General features: G+C 49.7%; 2 protein-coding genes across 2 annotated transcripts; both read left to right on the forward strand.

Moving 5' to 3' along the window:
* The first annotated feature begins 3,150 nt into the window (after positions 1–3,150).
* LOC119309680 (protein DETOXIFICATION 27-like) lies at positions 3,151–6,127 on the forward strand. Its single transcript, XM_037585635.1, has 8 exons — positions 3,151–3,387; positions 4,030–4,571; positions 4,669–4,755; positions 4,872–4,928; positions 5,052–5,290; positions 5,406–5,524; positions 5,622–5,708; positions 5,782–6,127. Exons 1-8 carry the CDS (start codon positions 3,151–3,153, stop codon positions 5,827–5,829), a joined length of 1,416 nt encoding a protein of 471 aa, XP_037441532.1. The 3' UTR covers positions 5,830–6,127.
* Positions 6,128–7,754: 1,627 nt separating this feature from the next.
* On the forward strand, positions 7,755–10,147 carry LOC119305692 (protein DETOXIFICATION 27-like). Its single transcript, XM_037582148.1, has 8 exons — positions 7,755–8,009; positions 8,200–8,741; positions 8,861–8,947; positions 9,051–9,107; positions 9,229–9,467; positions 9,562–9,680; positions 9,814–9,900; positions 10,022–10,147. The coding sequence occupies exons 1-8, from the start codon at positions 7,755–7,757 to the stop codon at positions 10,067–10,069; spliced, it is 1,434 nt and encodes a 477-aa protein (XP_037438045.1). The 3' UTR covers positions 10,070–10,147.
* Positions 10,148–16,595: the final 6,448 nt, after the last annotated feature.

The following is a 16,595-nucleotide window of genomic DNA, read 5'->3' on the forward strand; positions in this document are numbered from 1 at the left end:
TGGTCGTGTTAAAGACATGTAGTTGCAGTCGAGAGTGGCACTTGCACTTGCGTGCCTATCAATAGACATTCGACTGCCCCATCATCGAGAGAAAACACAACTGAGTTGCGTTGCAATTGAGGGAGACACTTGTAGTTACGTGCCTAGTAGTAGACATGCAACTGGACCACCCAGTTGCGACCAAGTTAGAAGACATGCGGTTGCGTGTTCTAGTGTGGGACATGCAATTGGCCCCTCTCTCTGTACAACAAAAAAATGAGAAGTCGAGTGCAAGCAAGTTATAACACATGCGATTGCGACCGTGCTTAAAAACATGCAATTGCGTGCCCCCCGTTGAGGGTCATGCAAACTGGTGCCTCTCCCCATACAAAAAAAGGAAGTCGAGTTGTGACCAAGTTGTAAGACATGTAGTTACGACCAAGTTAAAACACATGTGGTAGCGTGCATAGTGTGGGGCATGCAACTGGCCCCCCTCTTCTCTCGTCGCCGCCCCCTCGGACAAAACAAAAGGTCTCCCCAGTTGCGACCAAGTCAGAAAACATGTAGTTGCGTGCCTTTTGTGGGACATGCAATTGGACCCATCTCACTCGATGCCACCCACTCCGTACAAAAACAAAGTTCACCCATCTTTCGCGACGCCGCCCCCTCCAAAACTAGCCCCTCTCTCCGTACAAAAAAAAGAAAAGTTGAGTTGCGAGCAAGTTATAATACATGCAATTGCGACCATGCTGGAAGACATGCAATTACGTGCCTGGTGTGGGACATGCAACTGGGCCCCTCTCCCCGTACAACAAAAAAGAAGTCGAGTTGCAACCAAGTTATAAGACATGCATTTGCGGCAAAGCTAGAAGACTTGCATTTGCGTGCCCATTGTGGGAGATGCAAACTGGCGCCTCTCTCCGTACAATAAATATGAAAGTCGGTTTGCAACCAAGTTATAAAAGACATGTAGTTGCGACCAAGTTAGAAGACATGCAGTTGCATGCCTAGTGTGGGACATGCAACTGAGCCCTATCTCTCTCAACGCCGCCCCCTCCGACAAAAACAAAGGTTCCCTAGTTATGACCAAGTTAGAAGACATGCAGTTGCGTGCCTATTGTGGGACATGCAAACTGACGCCTCTCCCCGTGCAACAAAAATGAAAGTCGAGTTGCAACCAAGTTATATTTGCGTGTTTGTGGCGAACATGCAACTGCCCCTCCCCCCAACAAAACAACACCAAGTTGTAGTTATGTTGAAGACATGCAATTTTAGTCGGGGCGACACTCGTAGTTGCGTGTTGGTGTCAGACATGCAACTGTCCCTCCACTGACAAAACAACACCAAGTTTCAGTTGCATTGAAGATATGCAGTTGCAGTCGGGGCGACACTTGCAGTTGCGTGTTGGTGATAGACACGCAACTGCCCCTCCCTCGACAAAACAACAACAAGTTGTCGTTACGTTGGATACATGTAATGCAGTCGGATGCGACACTTGCAGTTGTGTGTTGGTGCCAGACATGCAACTGCCCCTCCACTGACAAAACAACAGCAAGTTGCAGTTGCATTGAAGACATGCAATTGCAGTCGAGGGAGACACTTGTAGTTGCTTAGTGGTGGCAGACATGCAACAAACCCTCCCCGGACAAAACAACATCAAGTTGTACTTGCATTGAAGACATGCAATTGTAGTTGGGGGTGACATTTGCAGTTGCGTATTGGTGGCAGACATGCAACCGCCCCTACACCAACAAAACAACACCAAGTTGCAGTTGCGTTAAAGATATGCAATTGCAGTCGGGGCGACACTCACAATTGCGTGTTGGTGGCAGACATGCAATTGCCCCTCTCTTGACAATGCAACAACAAGTTGCGGTTGCATTGAAGACATGCAATTGCAGCCGGGGACGACATTTGCAGTTGCATGTTGGTGGCAGACATGCAATTGCCCCTTCCTTGACAAAACAACACCAAGTTGTGATCGCGTTAAAGACATGCAGTTGCAGTCGGGGATGACACTTGCAGTTGCATGATGGTTGCAAATATGCAAATGTCTCCCCCTCCCTCCCGACAAGACTTCAGTAAGTTCCAATCGTGTTGAAGACATGTAGTTGTAGTCGGGGACAATTGTGCAGCCAGATAGCAAATATTTTCAAATTCCAAAAATAGAAGTTGTTATTTAACAAATGTTGAAAACAAAATGGATATTATTGTTCACAAGAAAAAGTCTAAAAATATTATTAAAAACAAGAAAGGTGATAAGACATATGGGAAAAAAATACCAAAAGTAACACTGACAAAAGAAGTTTAATCTGAAAGACCTATATTTTGAAAAATACCATGTCAAACAATATGAACCAAACAAACTAAAAAAAGTGTATGGAGGAAAAAAGAATTTAAAAAACAAAATAAAAGAGCCCAACCCGAAAGAAATGGAAGAAAAAAACGAGTTAATCACGCGCTTTAACAAGCAGAAACGAGAAGACCCATTCTCCAACGCGATTCTTGTTATACATCGACTCAGACTTCACAAAGTCTCGGCCGATTAAGATTTAGTATCAAAGATAATCTTTTTTAAAAATGTGTGTCAAAATATCTATTCTAATAAAAATTAGATCATCCATTTTTCTAAAAATAAGAAAGTAAAAAACATAAAAAATAGAAATATAAGTGAAAACAGTTTTATAAAACTAAAATAAAAAATAAATACACTATAATACAAAAGGAAAAAAGAAAATATAAAAAGGAAAATAGTACGTGTGTACACCGAGTGAGCTGCTCCAGTAAGCTTCCTACTGCACACACAATCCTAATAAAAAACAAAGAAAATACAAATTGTTCATATGGGAGACATATGAGAAAATAAAAAACAAAAAAGAGAAATTGGAAAGTACCTCAAGCCACAGCCCACGGCCAGATACAATTGCAAAGCCCCTAGAAAGCACGCTCTGCCCATCTGCCCGCAGGGACAAAGCCCATTTTGGACGAGAGGAATACATCGACAAATCACAGATCGATCAAATTATATAACATATCTCGTCGACTGAGACATAGCTAATTCTCAGTCGACTGAGAATTAGCACAACCGAAGAATACTACATACAGATTGCTCAACCTTCCCTGTCCGCACCGCGCACTGCTGTCTGCACTGACAGAACTAATCAGTTTGCCATGGAGAGCGTTCCACTGCTGGCGTACAGGCCGGGGAAGAAGCGAGCATTGGCGAGGGAAGCGGCGGAGGAGTCCAAGAAGCTGTGGGGGATCGTCGGCCCTGCCATGTTCATGCGGCTGGTGCTCTACAGCTTTGACATCGTCAGCCAGGCCTTCGCTGGCCGCATCGGCGACCTCGAGCTCGCCGCCTTCTCCATCGCCAGCACCGTCGTCTCCGGACTTACGTTCGGCTTGCTGGTATGTTGCATGTCACAAATTTGGTTGAGATGTTTCTTACTATCAGATTACATCTGACTTGCAATTACTAATTATGATGTTTTGGATGTGGGTCACTACCATTAGATAGCATGCATGCTAAATGCAAGTTTTTAGCAAGTTGTGGGTTCAGAACTTGAGATGGAAGTACATATTGGTTCATATGGCTTACAAGGCTAGAACTTAGTTTTGCGGTAAAAGGAAGAAGAGAAGGTTGTTCCCACGGTTTGATTTGCTACGTTGGAAATCATAACTCACAAATTATTTTTTGTTACGTGTGATAATCCCCTCTTATAGCTCGTTCGGTTCGTTTAATCCCCTCCCCGCAGAAAACATAATCTTATACCGCCTGGGTACGCTCCCCATTGCGGAACCCTCCCCGATGCTCGCCGGGAGGATAGAGAGAAGTCAGAGGTGGAAGAGAGAGAGGGGCGTCTTGAGATCCAGTTTGCCTTGATGGGTGTCAGCATTGGGAGAGGATCCAGTCAAACCTTTGCTCGCCAAAACTCTTATTCTGTGTGCGTGCGTGCGTGAACGTGCCACGATCATGCTCATGCTCATCTCACCATCATTCTCTTTGCGGACAAATCGACTGACTCGTTCTCGTTCATCAATTCTCGGCAGCTCGGAATGGCGAGTGCTCTGGAAACGCTGGCCGGCCAGGCCTTCGGCGCCAAGCAGTACGCCATGCTCGGCATCTACCTGCAGCGCTCATGGATCGTGCTCCTGCTCTCCGCCGTGCTCCTCGTCCCGATGTACGTCTTCGCGGCGCCGCTGCTGGCCGCGATGGGCCAGCCGGCCGAGGTGGCGCGCCTGGCGGCCCAGCTCGGCGTGTGCATGCTCCCTATGCACTTCGGGTTCGCCCTCCTCCTGCCCATCAACAAGTTCCTGCAGAGCCAGGGCAAGAACTGGGTCATGGCGGCCACGGCGCTGGCGTCCTTCCCCGTGCACGTCGCCGCCACCTGGCTGCTGGTGGTCCGGTTCCGGTTCGGGGTGCTCGGCGCCGCCATGGCTCTCAACGTCTCCTGGGGGCTCAGCTTGGTGGTGCAGCTCGCCTACGTCCTCGGCGGCGGGTGCCCCTTGACGTGGACAGGGTTCTCGCCATTGGCGTTCGCTGACCTCTGCGGGTTTATCAAGCTGTCCCTATCATCTGGTGTCATGGTATGGTATGTACTATGAGAATACTCCTATCCTAGCTAAAAATGCTGGTGCATTGCAAGGCCCCTCATGCATCTCGTCCTATTTGCGGCATCTCGCGTGCAGCTTGGAGAATTCATACTACAAAGTACTGCTTCTGCTCACAGGACACCTGAAGAATTCTCAGCTTGCTGTGGATGCCCTTTCTATCTGGTACTACATCTTCTACCTCTCTCTGTCCTGCCTACTCACCTATGATCTCTACACAGGTTTACAGGCATTTTCTCATGTCACTACCGGTTGCTAATTACTGCTACATCTGTATCCAGCATGAGTTTTCAGGGATGGGAGATGATGATTCCTATGGCCTTCTTAGCAGGCACTGGGTAAATACATAACATTAACTGACTTTCACCTATCTACTCCCTAACTGCACATTATGTATACTCCGCACTTCAGTTGCCAATTTACCATCAGATGGCTGAAAATTTTTCATTGTGTATTCAAAGGGTGAGAGTTTCTAATGAGCTTGGCGCGGGCAACGGAAAAGGAGCGCGGTTCGCGACGATCGTGTTGACGACGAACTCCTTTCTGATCGGCCTCTTCTTTAGCTTGCTTGCACTTGCCTTCCACGACAAGATCGCACTCGTCGTTTCATCAAGCAAAGCTGTGATCGACGCGGTGGACAACCTCTCCGTTCTGCTAGCCATCAGCATCCTTCTAAATGGCGTCCAACCTGTACTTTCAGGTACTCTGTTGGTGATTGTGAACTTGCGATGAATCAGATCGGAATAAGAAATGAAATGCAGAACTGAAGATTAATTAGATGCTCTGTATGTGCGTGCGTGTGATACAATTTGCAGGAGTTGCTGTCGGATCAGGGTGGCAAGCACTAGTGGCTTATATAAACGTTGGAAGCTATTACATCATTGGAGTTCCTGTTGGACTTCTGCTCAGTTGGCTCTTCAATCTGGGAGTTCTTGTACGTTCCATACAAGCCATTCTTGATATTATTTGTTAATTAGTACTTGTGGAGATACATGTGTCCATACTTACTACTAGATCATCTTTCTTTGTAGGGGATTTGGGCAGGGATGATCGGTGGCACTGCAGTTCAGACAATAATTCTTGCGTATATTACCGTGCGATGCGATTGGGACGAGGAGGTCATTTCTTTGCCCGGCCCTCCGTTTTAGAGTCAATCAGTCATCAAAACCTTGACTTGTTGAAATTATGCAGGCTTCTAAAGCAAGTAAACACATCCAAAGATGGGCAGGCTCGAAATGAGTTGGAGTGCCAATGCCCTCATCTCAAGGAGCGATTGATGAAGATTATCCTAGATGGCCATTTTCTGAATGGAAGTTTTAGTTGAATCTTCGACAGGTAGTACCAATATGAATACGTACGTGATCCTTACTACACCATGAGGAAGTCGGGCAGCTCATGGACTATGGGTGCAACTAAGAGAGATGGCAGCATAGGACAAGTACAACCTATTTGTACGACGGTTCAAATATTAGGCTATGTGTGTAGGCATATGTTCATATTTTCACGTTATCCGCACTTGTACTTCAATACATGAACTTCGTACTTTAAATTTAATAAAGTTGTGTGCATAACAATGATGTAGAGACTCGGGGTGATCCTCCTTTTCTAAAAAATGTACTACCAAGACGGGCATGGTACAAGTACCTCCTCGCCTCACAAAGTAACATGAAACACAAGATTAGCGAAAAACCTTGAGACAAAAAAGGCCAAAAGAAAGGAATCCTCTTTCTTTCTTGTGTTAAATATGTATTCTAGTTTTTTTTTACTTTTACCTTATTTTTTGCTTTTTTACCATTTCTTCAACTTTTCATCCTCCGTATGAGGCTCATATGTGCCATAATGAAATGTGTGTGTTTTCTCTATGAAATGTAGCAGCACTACTTTTCAGTTTTCATTCATGCATAAGAGGAATCGATAGAGACGGGAAATTACATGGGAAAACAAGGGTGAAAAGAAATAGATCACGCCACATAATACACAAAAGAGAAAAAGATAAGTTGGGTCGGGGCAACAACAAGGCAAGTGCTGAAAAGAAAAAAGAACATGAGTGCCATCATCTTCCATCATCCTCACGAAGTCACGAGAGAGGTTGCACGAGGAAAACTACCATCCTAGACGAAGAGCTCCAATCATCCGAGACCACGATGCCTCAAGGCTATTGCGCAATTAAAGGGCAAGGAGCAACCAAGTCCACACCCTGACAAAGACACACACGAAGCCGAGGCTATATCACAACAGCGGCACCGCCGCGAAGCCGAAGGGCGTCAAGGAGCCAAGTCCACACCTGGATCGCTTCACCATAATAATAACCACCATGATCACAAATTGAAAACTCCGGCATTATCAAACCACACCAGAAGACGGCACCAACAGAGAAGAAGAACGATCAGACCACCACAATCAATTTGTCTTCATTATTATGTTTAGTTTTCATATGTTTCATATGTGCTAATATGTAGTTACAATGTAAACTAGAATTGTATAAGTTAAAAAAATATTATACTCTGTTATATTTAGAAAATCGGGTAGGTCCTGTCAGAATTTAGTAGAGTAAAAATACTCCATTAAGCTTTACTCGGTCAGATATTCCTTTACTTTTCAGGGATTGGCTAGAGTTGCTCTAAACAATATCTTGCAACGGACGGTCTCCATCCGCTGGGTTGCCGACGTCCAAAACGAGCGAGAAGCAGAGCTTTACTAGGTCTTTTTAGCTTAGCTTGGCGTGGGTCACTTTAACCCCAACCTTTGTAAGACCTAGACTTTGTATTTGTCTACTCTTTGTATTTGTTCACTCCTTCTTATCTTATCGGCAGCAAATTGCCAGTTCCTCAGAAAAGAAGAAATGATGGAAGGCTAAGTTTCTAGCAATACACCGACTCCACCACTCCCCGCCTTTACATGCGTAGACCAAGTGATTTTTTTTGGGGAAGAAACCCCTGATTGGTTCAGTGCGGTTTTGATTTCCGAGACCAACAAATTACTAATCCTCGCCACATCCACATGGCCGTTTAATTATTCTCCAGCGTGCTCCATCACCGTTGCAAACTAACAGATTCCAAGCTAGATCTAGCTTAGCAAAATACTAATACAATACTGCTTGTTTTTCGAGACGAAGAGCATATATGTTTCCTTCCAATCTGCACATCTAGCCAAGTAGCCATACAATGGAGAGGCAGAGCGCGCCACTTCTCTTGGAGAGGCCGAAGGAGAGGGAAGGCCAGGTCCAAAGACTGGCCAGCGAGGTATGGGAAGAATCCATGAAGCTGTGGGAGGTGGTCGGCCCGGCCGTGTTCATGAGGCTCGTCCTCTACAGCTTGAACATCATCAGCCAGTCCTTCGCCGGCCATCTCGGCGACGCTGAGCTCGCCGCCTTCTCCATCGCCAGCACCGTCGTCTCCGGCTTCAACCTCGGCTTCTTGGTACATAATGTTTCTCTTGCAAGCCTCAGCTGCCTATCGATCTCTGCTTTTTATGTACCAAAAGTACGTTTGCGTATGCACTCCTGTTGCCTGTTGGACATCATTGTCTCCTACGACGAAAAGCATCCATTGGCCTCATTATGAGCTACCAATGGCACTCCTAGATAAACATAATCTTGATGAATTGCAGCTTGGCATGGCGAGCGCACTGGAGACGCTGTGCGGCCAGGCGTACGGCGCGAAGCAGTACGCGATGCTGGGCGTGTACATGCAGCGCTCGTGGCTTGTCCTCTTGGCTTTCGCGGCGCTCCTTTCTCCGACCTACATCTTCAGCGGGCAGCTGCTCAGCGCGCTCGGCCAGCCCGCCGATCTGGCCCGCGACGCCGGCGCGGTCAGCGCCTGCCTGCTCCCTCTGCACTTCATGTACGCCATCCTCCTGCCGCTCAACAAGTTCCTCCAGTGCCAGAGGAAGAACGCGGTCACCGCGGTGACCACCGCTGTGGCGTTCCCGGTGCACGCCGCGGTGACCTGGCTCCTGGTCAGCTACTTCGGGCTCGGGGTCATCGGCGCCGCCATCGCGCTCAACTTCTCATGGGCGCTCGTCGTGGCGCTGCAGCTCGCGTACGCCGTCGGCGGCGGCTGCCCGGAGACGTGGGGTGGGTTCTCGTCCTTGGCGTTCGTGGACATCTGGGGGTTCGTCAAGCTGTCCTCGGCGTCCGGAGTCATGTTGTGGTATTTATTTGTTTTATTGTCATCATCACGGTGCTTTCAACTTCTGGTAGGTAACTATAATATCAGGGAGACACACCAACTTTATACTATATTTTTGTCTTGCTTATATATGGATGCAGCTTGGAGAGTTGGTACTACAGGGTTTTGATCTTCGTTACCGGGTACATGAAGAACGCGGAGCTTGCCGTGGATGCCTTGTCTATCTGGTACAAATATCTTACCTCCATTTTGTATTGGCTAAACACAATTATAGAGATGAGTTCTAATTCTGCCAAGTGAAACCTCACTAGTTATTTTTGGCACGAACAGTTTGAGTTTGAATGGATTGGAGATGATGATTCCCTTGGGGTTCCTAGCAGGCACCGGGTAAGCAAAGCACAACAGACATTGACACTCCTACAGTACTGCTCCACCACTCTTTGCCTCTTTGCTATGGCTATGATAGTGCATTGAATCCCCACACCCTCCCCTGGTTTTGTTTTGCAAGGGTGCGGGTCGCCAACGAGCTCGGCGCGGGCAACGGGCACCGGGCGAGATTCGCCACGATGGTTTCGACGGCGACCTCCTTTGTGATCAGCATCTTCTTCTGCTTGGTGGCGTTGGGCCTCCACGGCAGGCTCGCCCTCATCTTCTCGTCAAGCAAGGCCGTGATCGACGCCGTGGACGACATGTCCGTCCTGCTGGCCCTCACCATCCTCCTCAACGGAGTCCAACCTGTTCTCTCAGGTATGTATTACCAACTTTTTACTTGTATATCGCCCCATGTCATGCAGAACACATGGAAATAAGCTTGGTGCTGCATCGCATCTGTGATCTGCAGGAGTTGCAGTTGGGTCAGGTTGGCAGGCACTGGTTGCGTACGTAAACATTGGGAGCTACTACCTCATCGGTGTCCCGCTCGGCGCTCTGCTGGGATGGACCTTCCATCTCGGAGTACATGTATGCTCTTCTTTTACTCCCTTCTCTTTGCGAGAAATGGTTGTTCTCTTATCCTAGATCAATACTGTATGCCACCCTGATCGTTTGACTGTTAATTAGCGTCTGTGCAATTAGTAATTCTTCACTTGCGCAGGGAATTTGGGCGGGAATGATCGGTGGCACGACGGTTCAGACGCTGATCCTCGCGTACATGACCATACGATGCGACTGGGATCAAGAGGTTTGGTTGTTCGCCCTTCGTAGTATCTGCCTAGTTTTCTTTAGCGGAAGCCAACATTATTGGAGCAGCACTTCCTTTGCATTGGGTGGTCAAATGTGCTAAAACCGTGATGCTTTTGCAGGCCTTGAAAGCAAGTAACCGTATGCGGCTGATGGGAAGCTCCGATTGATCAGTCCGAAGAAGCCTCTAGTCATGCATCGGACAAGTGAAGATAGTGTAGTTAGAAGTGAATGTTTTTTCTTTTGAGCGAGAACTCTGTTTTTTTAATTATTTAACGATTTAAAGGTCCCATTTGCATTGAACTGGTCAGACTCGGCCCTGTCCAGCCAACCATGGGCCATTAGGCAGGTCCAATTCATCAAGTCCAGGCACGCTGGTCCGGCCCAGTCACCAGAACGGGGCCCGTCCGAGCTAGTGGTGAGCCGGAAGATGATGACGGGAGACAGCTCGCACGCGGATGGTGAGCTCATTCTCCGTTTAATAATAGTCGGAGCGTGCTTGGCCGGTTGATGTTTGCCTAAGCCTTTGTAAGGAACTAGATGGGATTCACTCGAACTAGCTTGATCTCACTCACGAATTCAAGTCCAGTGTCTCGATTACAGGGGAATAGGATTACAGAATGGGGAATATCTGAAGAGGGGAACTAGGGTAAGCCGCCGCCGCCGTTTGCCTTGATCCACTGGATAACCTGATCTCCGCGGGGTGTGCCTTAAGTAGCTGGCTGGGCGGTTGGGCTCAGCGGGCCCACTGCGGCCCAGAGTTGGTTGGGTTGGGCTTCTTGGTCCTGGTGGGTCGAGAGGCAGCGATGGAGTCGCTGCCGCCTGGGTCCTTCTTGTCAGCGATCAGAGTAGGGTCACCTGGACTAGGGGCGCTGACATCCCCTCCTCCTTGCGACGAGGCTTGCCCCCAAGCCTCTGCTGCAGGAAAACGGGCTTGAAGAGCCACTCGATCCTCCCAAGTATCTTCCAGGGCAGATGCATCCGACCAACAAATGCGAACTTGCTCAATCATGGTGCCATTCTTTTTGCGCCAGTGTCGCTGCAGAACTGTGACTGGAACAACAGGAGCATCAGTACGTTGAGGAAGAACAGAGTGAGTCATCGTACCCGGGCGCAAGCAGTGCCTCAACTGGGAGACATGGAAAACAGGCTGCACTTGGGCTTGCGGAGGCAACTCCAGCTTGTAGGCTGCGTCATTGATCTTGGCGATGATCTGGTACGGTCCGTAATACTTGAACGCCAATTTGTGGTTGGCACGCCTCGCAACTGAAGTCTGAATATAAGGTTGAAGTTTGAGATAAACCGAGTCGCCCACCGAGAAGGTGCGCGGGGATCGACGCTTGTCCGCTTGAGCCTTCATGTACTGCTGTGCTCTATTCAAGTGCTGTTGCAGCAGGTCCTGGATGACGACACGCTCGTCCAGCCAAGAGTGCAGTGCCGGCACCATGCATTCACTGGTCGGAGTGATCCCCCAGTGTCTTGGTTCATGCCCGAACATAGCTTTGAATGGCGACATGCCGATGCTGGAGTGGTGCGAGGTATTGTACCAAAACTGTGCCAAAGGTATCCAATGACTCCACTTGGTCGGGCAGGCGTGCACGAAGCAGCAGAGATAAGTTTTGAGACACTGATTGACTCGCTCCATTTGCCCATCTGTTTGCGGATGATTTGCCGTACTCAGCCGCAGCTCGGTGCCCGCATACTTGAAAAGTTCCTGCCAGAAATGGCTGGTGAAGACAGGGTCGCGATCGGACACGATCGATGCTGGGAAGCCGTGGATCCTGTAAACATTGTTCATGTAGAGAAGCACAACCTTGGCTGCAGTGTAGGGGTGCTCTAGAGGGAGGAAATGGGCAAACTTGGTGCGTTTATCGACAATGACCCAGATGCAATTGTGTTTACCGGATTGCGGGAGTCCATCGATGAAGTCCATCGTGATCATCTCCCAAGGCTGCTGTGGGATTGGAAGGGGTTGAAGGAGGCCTGGAGATGCTGCTCTGTCCGGTTTCGCTTGCTGACAGATTGAGCAACATCGCACGTAATGCAGCACGTGTGTCTTCATCTTGGGCCACGCGAACAGACGACGGATGCGCCGGAAGGTAGCTGGGAACCCAGAGTGCCCTCCCAGGGGGCTATCATGAAACGCCCCCATGATCTTTTGTTGAAGTGCCGTGGAACCCCCGAGCCAAATACGCCCACGGAAACGAATGATGCCATTCTGCAATGTGAAACGCCCTTTGGAATCTTCTTTGATAGCTAGTTGTTCCAGCAGCTTCTGCGCCTGAGGATTGCAATTGTAACTTGCCACCACATCTTCGAGCCATGTTGGTTGACACGAAGTGACAGCCGAAAGAATCTCTGAAGAGCCCGCGCGCGACAGCGCGTCTGCGGCTGTGTTTTCGGTGCCTTTCTTGTACCGAATGGTGTAACGCAAACCCAAAAGTTTTGTGAAAGCTCGCTGTTGCCATGGGGTGGAAAGGCGTTGTTCCTCCAGATGTATCAGACTTTTCTGGCCTATGTAGATGACGAACTTGCTGTGCTGTAGATATGGTCGCCATTGGTCCACCGCAACAACAATGGCGAGGTACTCCTTTTCATAAGTTGAAAGGCCTTGGTATCTGGGACTAAGGCTTTTACTCATGAAAGCGATAGGGTGCCCCTCCTGTTGCAAAACTTCCCCTATCCCTTTGTCACAGGCGTCCGTCTCGATCGTGAATGTCTTGGTGAAATCCGGCAATGCCAAAACTGGAGCTGTGATCAGTTGCTGTTTGAGCAGTTGGAAGGATTGAGCTGTGTTGTCTGTCCAGATGAACGGGATGCCCTTCTTGAGAAGATTGAACAGAGGTCTCGCGATGATGCCGAATCCACGCACAAAACGGCGATAATAACCCGCAAGGCCAAGGAATTGCCGGACCTGTTTGGCGTCTTGCGGGGTTGTCCACTCTTGTACCGCACGGATCTTGCTGGGTTCCGTGGCCACGCCTTTCTCGCTGATGACGTGGCCCAAGTACGACAACTGTTGCTGACCAAATTCACATTTAGATCTCTTAACTTTCCATTGATCCTTGCGCAGCAGCTCGAGAACCTGATGAATGTGAGAAACATGCTCTTCCCAGGTACCGCTGAACACCAATATATCGTCGAAGAACAGGAGCACGCAGTGTCGAAGCAGTGGTTGCAGGGTGTCCGTCAGCACATTGATGAATGTTGCCGGCACGCCTGCTAGACCGAAGGAGAGCACTTTAAACTCATAATGGCCCGAGTGCGTCTGAAACGCGGTCTTGAACTCTTCCCCCTCTGCCCGCCGGATCTGATGATATCCTGTGCGCAGGTCAAGTTTGGAGAACCACTTCGCTCCATGTAATTCATCAAGCAGCTCCTCGATTACAGGGACAGGGAATTTGCTGATGCGCGTCATGGCGTTGAGATGGCGGTAGTCAATGCACAACCGCCACGTCCCGTCCTTCTTCTTGACCAGGATCGCCGGTGACGAAAAACTATTGTGACTGCGCTGAATGACCCCTGACTGAAGCAGTTCAGCTACTTGCCGCTCAATTTCTGTCTTGTGCTCCGGCTTGTGCCGATATGGCCTGATATTAACTGGTTGCGCGCCCGGCATCAGTGGTATGGTATGGTCATACGCACGATGAGGTGGCAGGCCTGTGGGCTTCTGGAACACATCCTCGAATTCAGCTAGCACTTGCTGCAGCTCTGGCGATTCCTCTGAAACAGACGACTCCCCCTTGATCGGGCAGAGCAGGATGATGTGAAGGAGAGAGCCTTGGCGGTGCAGGTTCATGAGCTGAACCCGATTGATCACATGGCATGTTGTGGAGTTGGCTTCGTGGCCGAACAGGTGAGCTCGTCCCATAGCAGTGGGGAATTGGATGTACTTGGCGCGCCAATCGACAGTCATAGGGTTGTGCTGTTCAAGCCAATTCATGCCGAGGATGGCATCGTACGTGCCCAACGGCAAGATCTTCATGTTGGTGCTGAAATCGTGGCCCTGGGAAGACCACTGACAAGAGGGAATTGCAGCAGTGCAGGTGAGTTCCCCTCCATCAGCAACACGGACACGGCATGGCTGCTCGAGTGGTACCGCTCCTGACATTTGTTGTGCCAGTTTCTGGTCGATGAAGGACGTTGAGCTGCCGCTCTCAACGAGAAGAAGCACCTCGCGCCCTTGCATTGTGGCGAGCAGTTGAAAGGCCTTGGGCGAAACGCTGCCATCCAGTGCTGAACGCGAAATGGCCATGGCGGTGTCGCAGGCAGATGTAGTGGCCGTGGCCTCGTTTTGCTCGACGTCCACGCCGAAGAGTTCGAGCATCTCCTCCACCACATGGAGTTGTACTGTGGTGGGGCAGACATGGTCTTGTCCCCAGCGCTCTCTGCACTTGAAGCAAAGCCCTCGGGCCCGGTGGTAGTCGCGGAGCGCCTTCACCTTGGACGTGTCCGCATGCGCTGCCTCAGTGCCACGGCGACCGGTGGTGCCGTTTGGTGGAACCGCGCGCGGTGGAGGTGGAGGTAGGGGCAGCGCCACGCCTGGTCGGTAGTGTGCTTCAGGTGCTCGTGTGAGGGAGCCAGAAGCCCCGTCCGCCACTTCCTCTTGTAAGAGCACCAGCGTGCACGCCGTATCCAAGTCCGGTGGTCGTTGCACCAAGACCACCGCACGAATGCCCTTCCGCAGCCCCTCCATGAAGCGAGTGAGAAAATAGAAGGGATGAATTGTGTCAGAATATGAACTGATATGATTGATGATAGATTCAAATTGCTCAATGTAATCCGCGACCGTGGATGTTTGGCGCACGGTATAAAACTGACGGATAAGCGTCTGGTGACGATCACGCCTAAAACGTGTGCATAGTAGAGAAGTAAATGATTCCCAATCAAATTCTGCAAGTCTTTTCTGAATAGATTGCAGCCAAATAGTTGTAGAGCCAGAGAAATTTAGCGCTGCCATGGGCACCCAAAAGAAAGGCAGAATTGCAAACATAGTGAAGTACTGTTCGCAAAGAGTCTTCCATAGATTCGGGTTGTCCCCCGCAAATTGTGGAAACTGGATGGATGGGTGTGCTTGGCCCAAGCCGCGGAGCAGCTGACTGGCATGCGCGAATGGAGAAGGGGCAGGGGGTGATGGGGGAAGTTGAACTGACCCATTTGCCGGGAGCGGCGGCGGCGTCATGAACGATGCCACGGACGGCCCCCGTGCGATGTTGAAGACGCCGTGGCCATCGGGCCCTTGTGTAGTTGCGGCCGCGCCAAGCACGGCCCCGGTGTGGGTACCGGTCGTCGCAGGCTGTGGTTGACCCGCCCCCGGCGCTTGGTGCAACACGTCTTCTGAGCGCGACGGTGGTGGTGGTGGTGGTGCGAGCTGCAGGGCCACCACCGAATCGGTCAGATCGGCGATGCACCGTTCGAGATCGAGCCGCCACGCCACAAGATCGTCGACCTTGGCATTGGAGGCCTGGATCACGGTGGTGTGCTCCTTGAGCGTGGTCTCCAGTCGCTCTAGGAACGACTAGATGGATGGATCCATGGCCATGAGGCGAGATCGCGCCTGACGTAGGCTCTTGTCTCCACGAACTGTGCCAGATCGACGCGGCGGAAGGGAGTGGGATTGGTCTCTGATACCAGATGTAAGGAACTAGATGGGATTCACTCGAACTAGCTTGATCTCACTCACGAATTCAAGTCCAGCGTCTCGATTACAGGGGAATAGGATTACAGAATGGGGAATATCTGAAGAGGGGAACTAGGGTAAGCCGCCGCTGCCGTTTGCCTTGATCCACTGGATAACCTAATCTCCGCGGGGTGTGCCTTAAGTAGCTGGTCGGGCGGTTGGGCTCAGCGGGCCCACTGCGGCCCAGAGTTGGTTGGGTTGGGCTTCTTGGTCCTGGTGGGTCGAGAGGCAGCGATGGAGTCACTGCCACCTGGGTCCTTCCTGTCAGCGATCAGAGTAGGGTCACCTGGACTAGGGGCGCTGACAGCCTTGTTCTCGTGCTGGTCTCTCACATTCCTGAGTCTGAGTCAATGGTCGATCGTCTGTACGCACGCGCGTACAGTAACATGTTGCGTTGCTTGCGCACTTCTCGACCAGGGGTTTCCCGCAAAATCGATCCATCGGAGCTGCAGGTAACCCCGTCGAGGCGTGGAGTGAAACACATGTCGTTCTTGACTTCTGGCACCGCGGTTGTGACGTCCGGGTAATTAAGCTACAGTGATCCTCTGCTAATGATGCCACGTGACCTCGTTTATAGCTGCTAATCTCCAGTTAGTTCGAAACCGATTCAAATTCAAATTCAAAATTAGGCAAACAATAAAAGTTTTCAAATATTAAAACTAAAATGTTCGGAGTGAACCAAATATTGCATAGATAATTATTGGGGAAAAACCACACATTTGTAAAATGTTTAAATACTATGAGATGAATAAAACAGTAGTAAAAATGATTATTTGAATAACTTTTATGATTAATAAAATGTCAAACTAAGTTAATTGGGGTCTAGACTTTTTGTGACTGGACTAAGTCAAAATACTGAATTAGATACTAAGTGTATATCTTACTAAATTAAAATGCAACTAAAATAAAGAAATAAAGATATAATAAAGAAAACAGAGAACAAGACAAAAAAAAGGAAAAGGAGAACCCCCCCTTGCCCCCTGGGCTTCGGCCCAGCAGGCCACAAGCCCCCCCCC

This window comes from Triticum dicoccoides, chromosome 5B (assembly GCF_002162155.2).
Source record: "Triticum dicoccoides isolate Atlit2015 ecotype Zavitan chromosome 5B, WEW_v2.0, whole genome shotgun sequence".
Lineage (NCBI taxonomy): Eukaryota > Viridiplantae > Streptophyta > Magnoliopsida > Poales > Poaceae > Triticum > Triticum dicoccoides.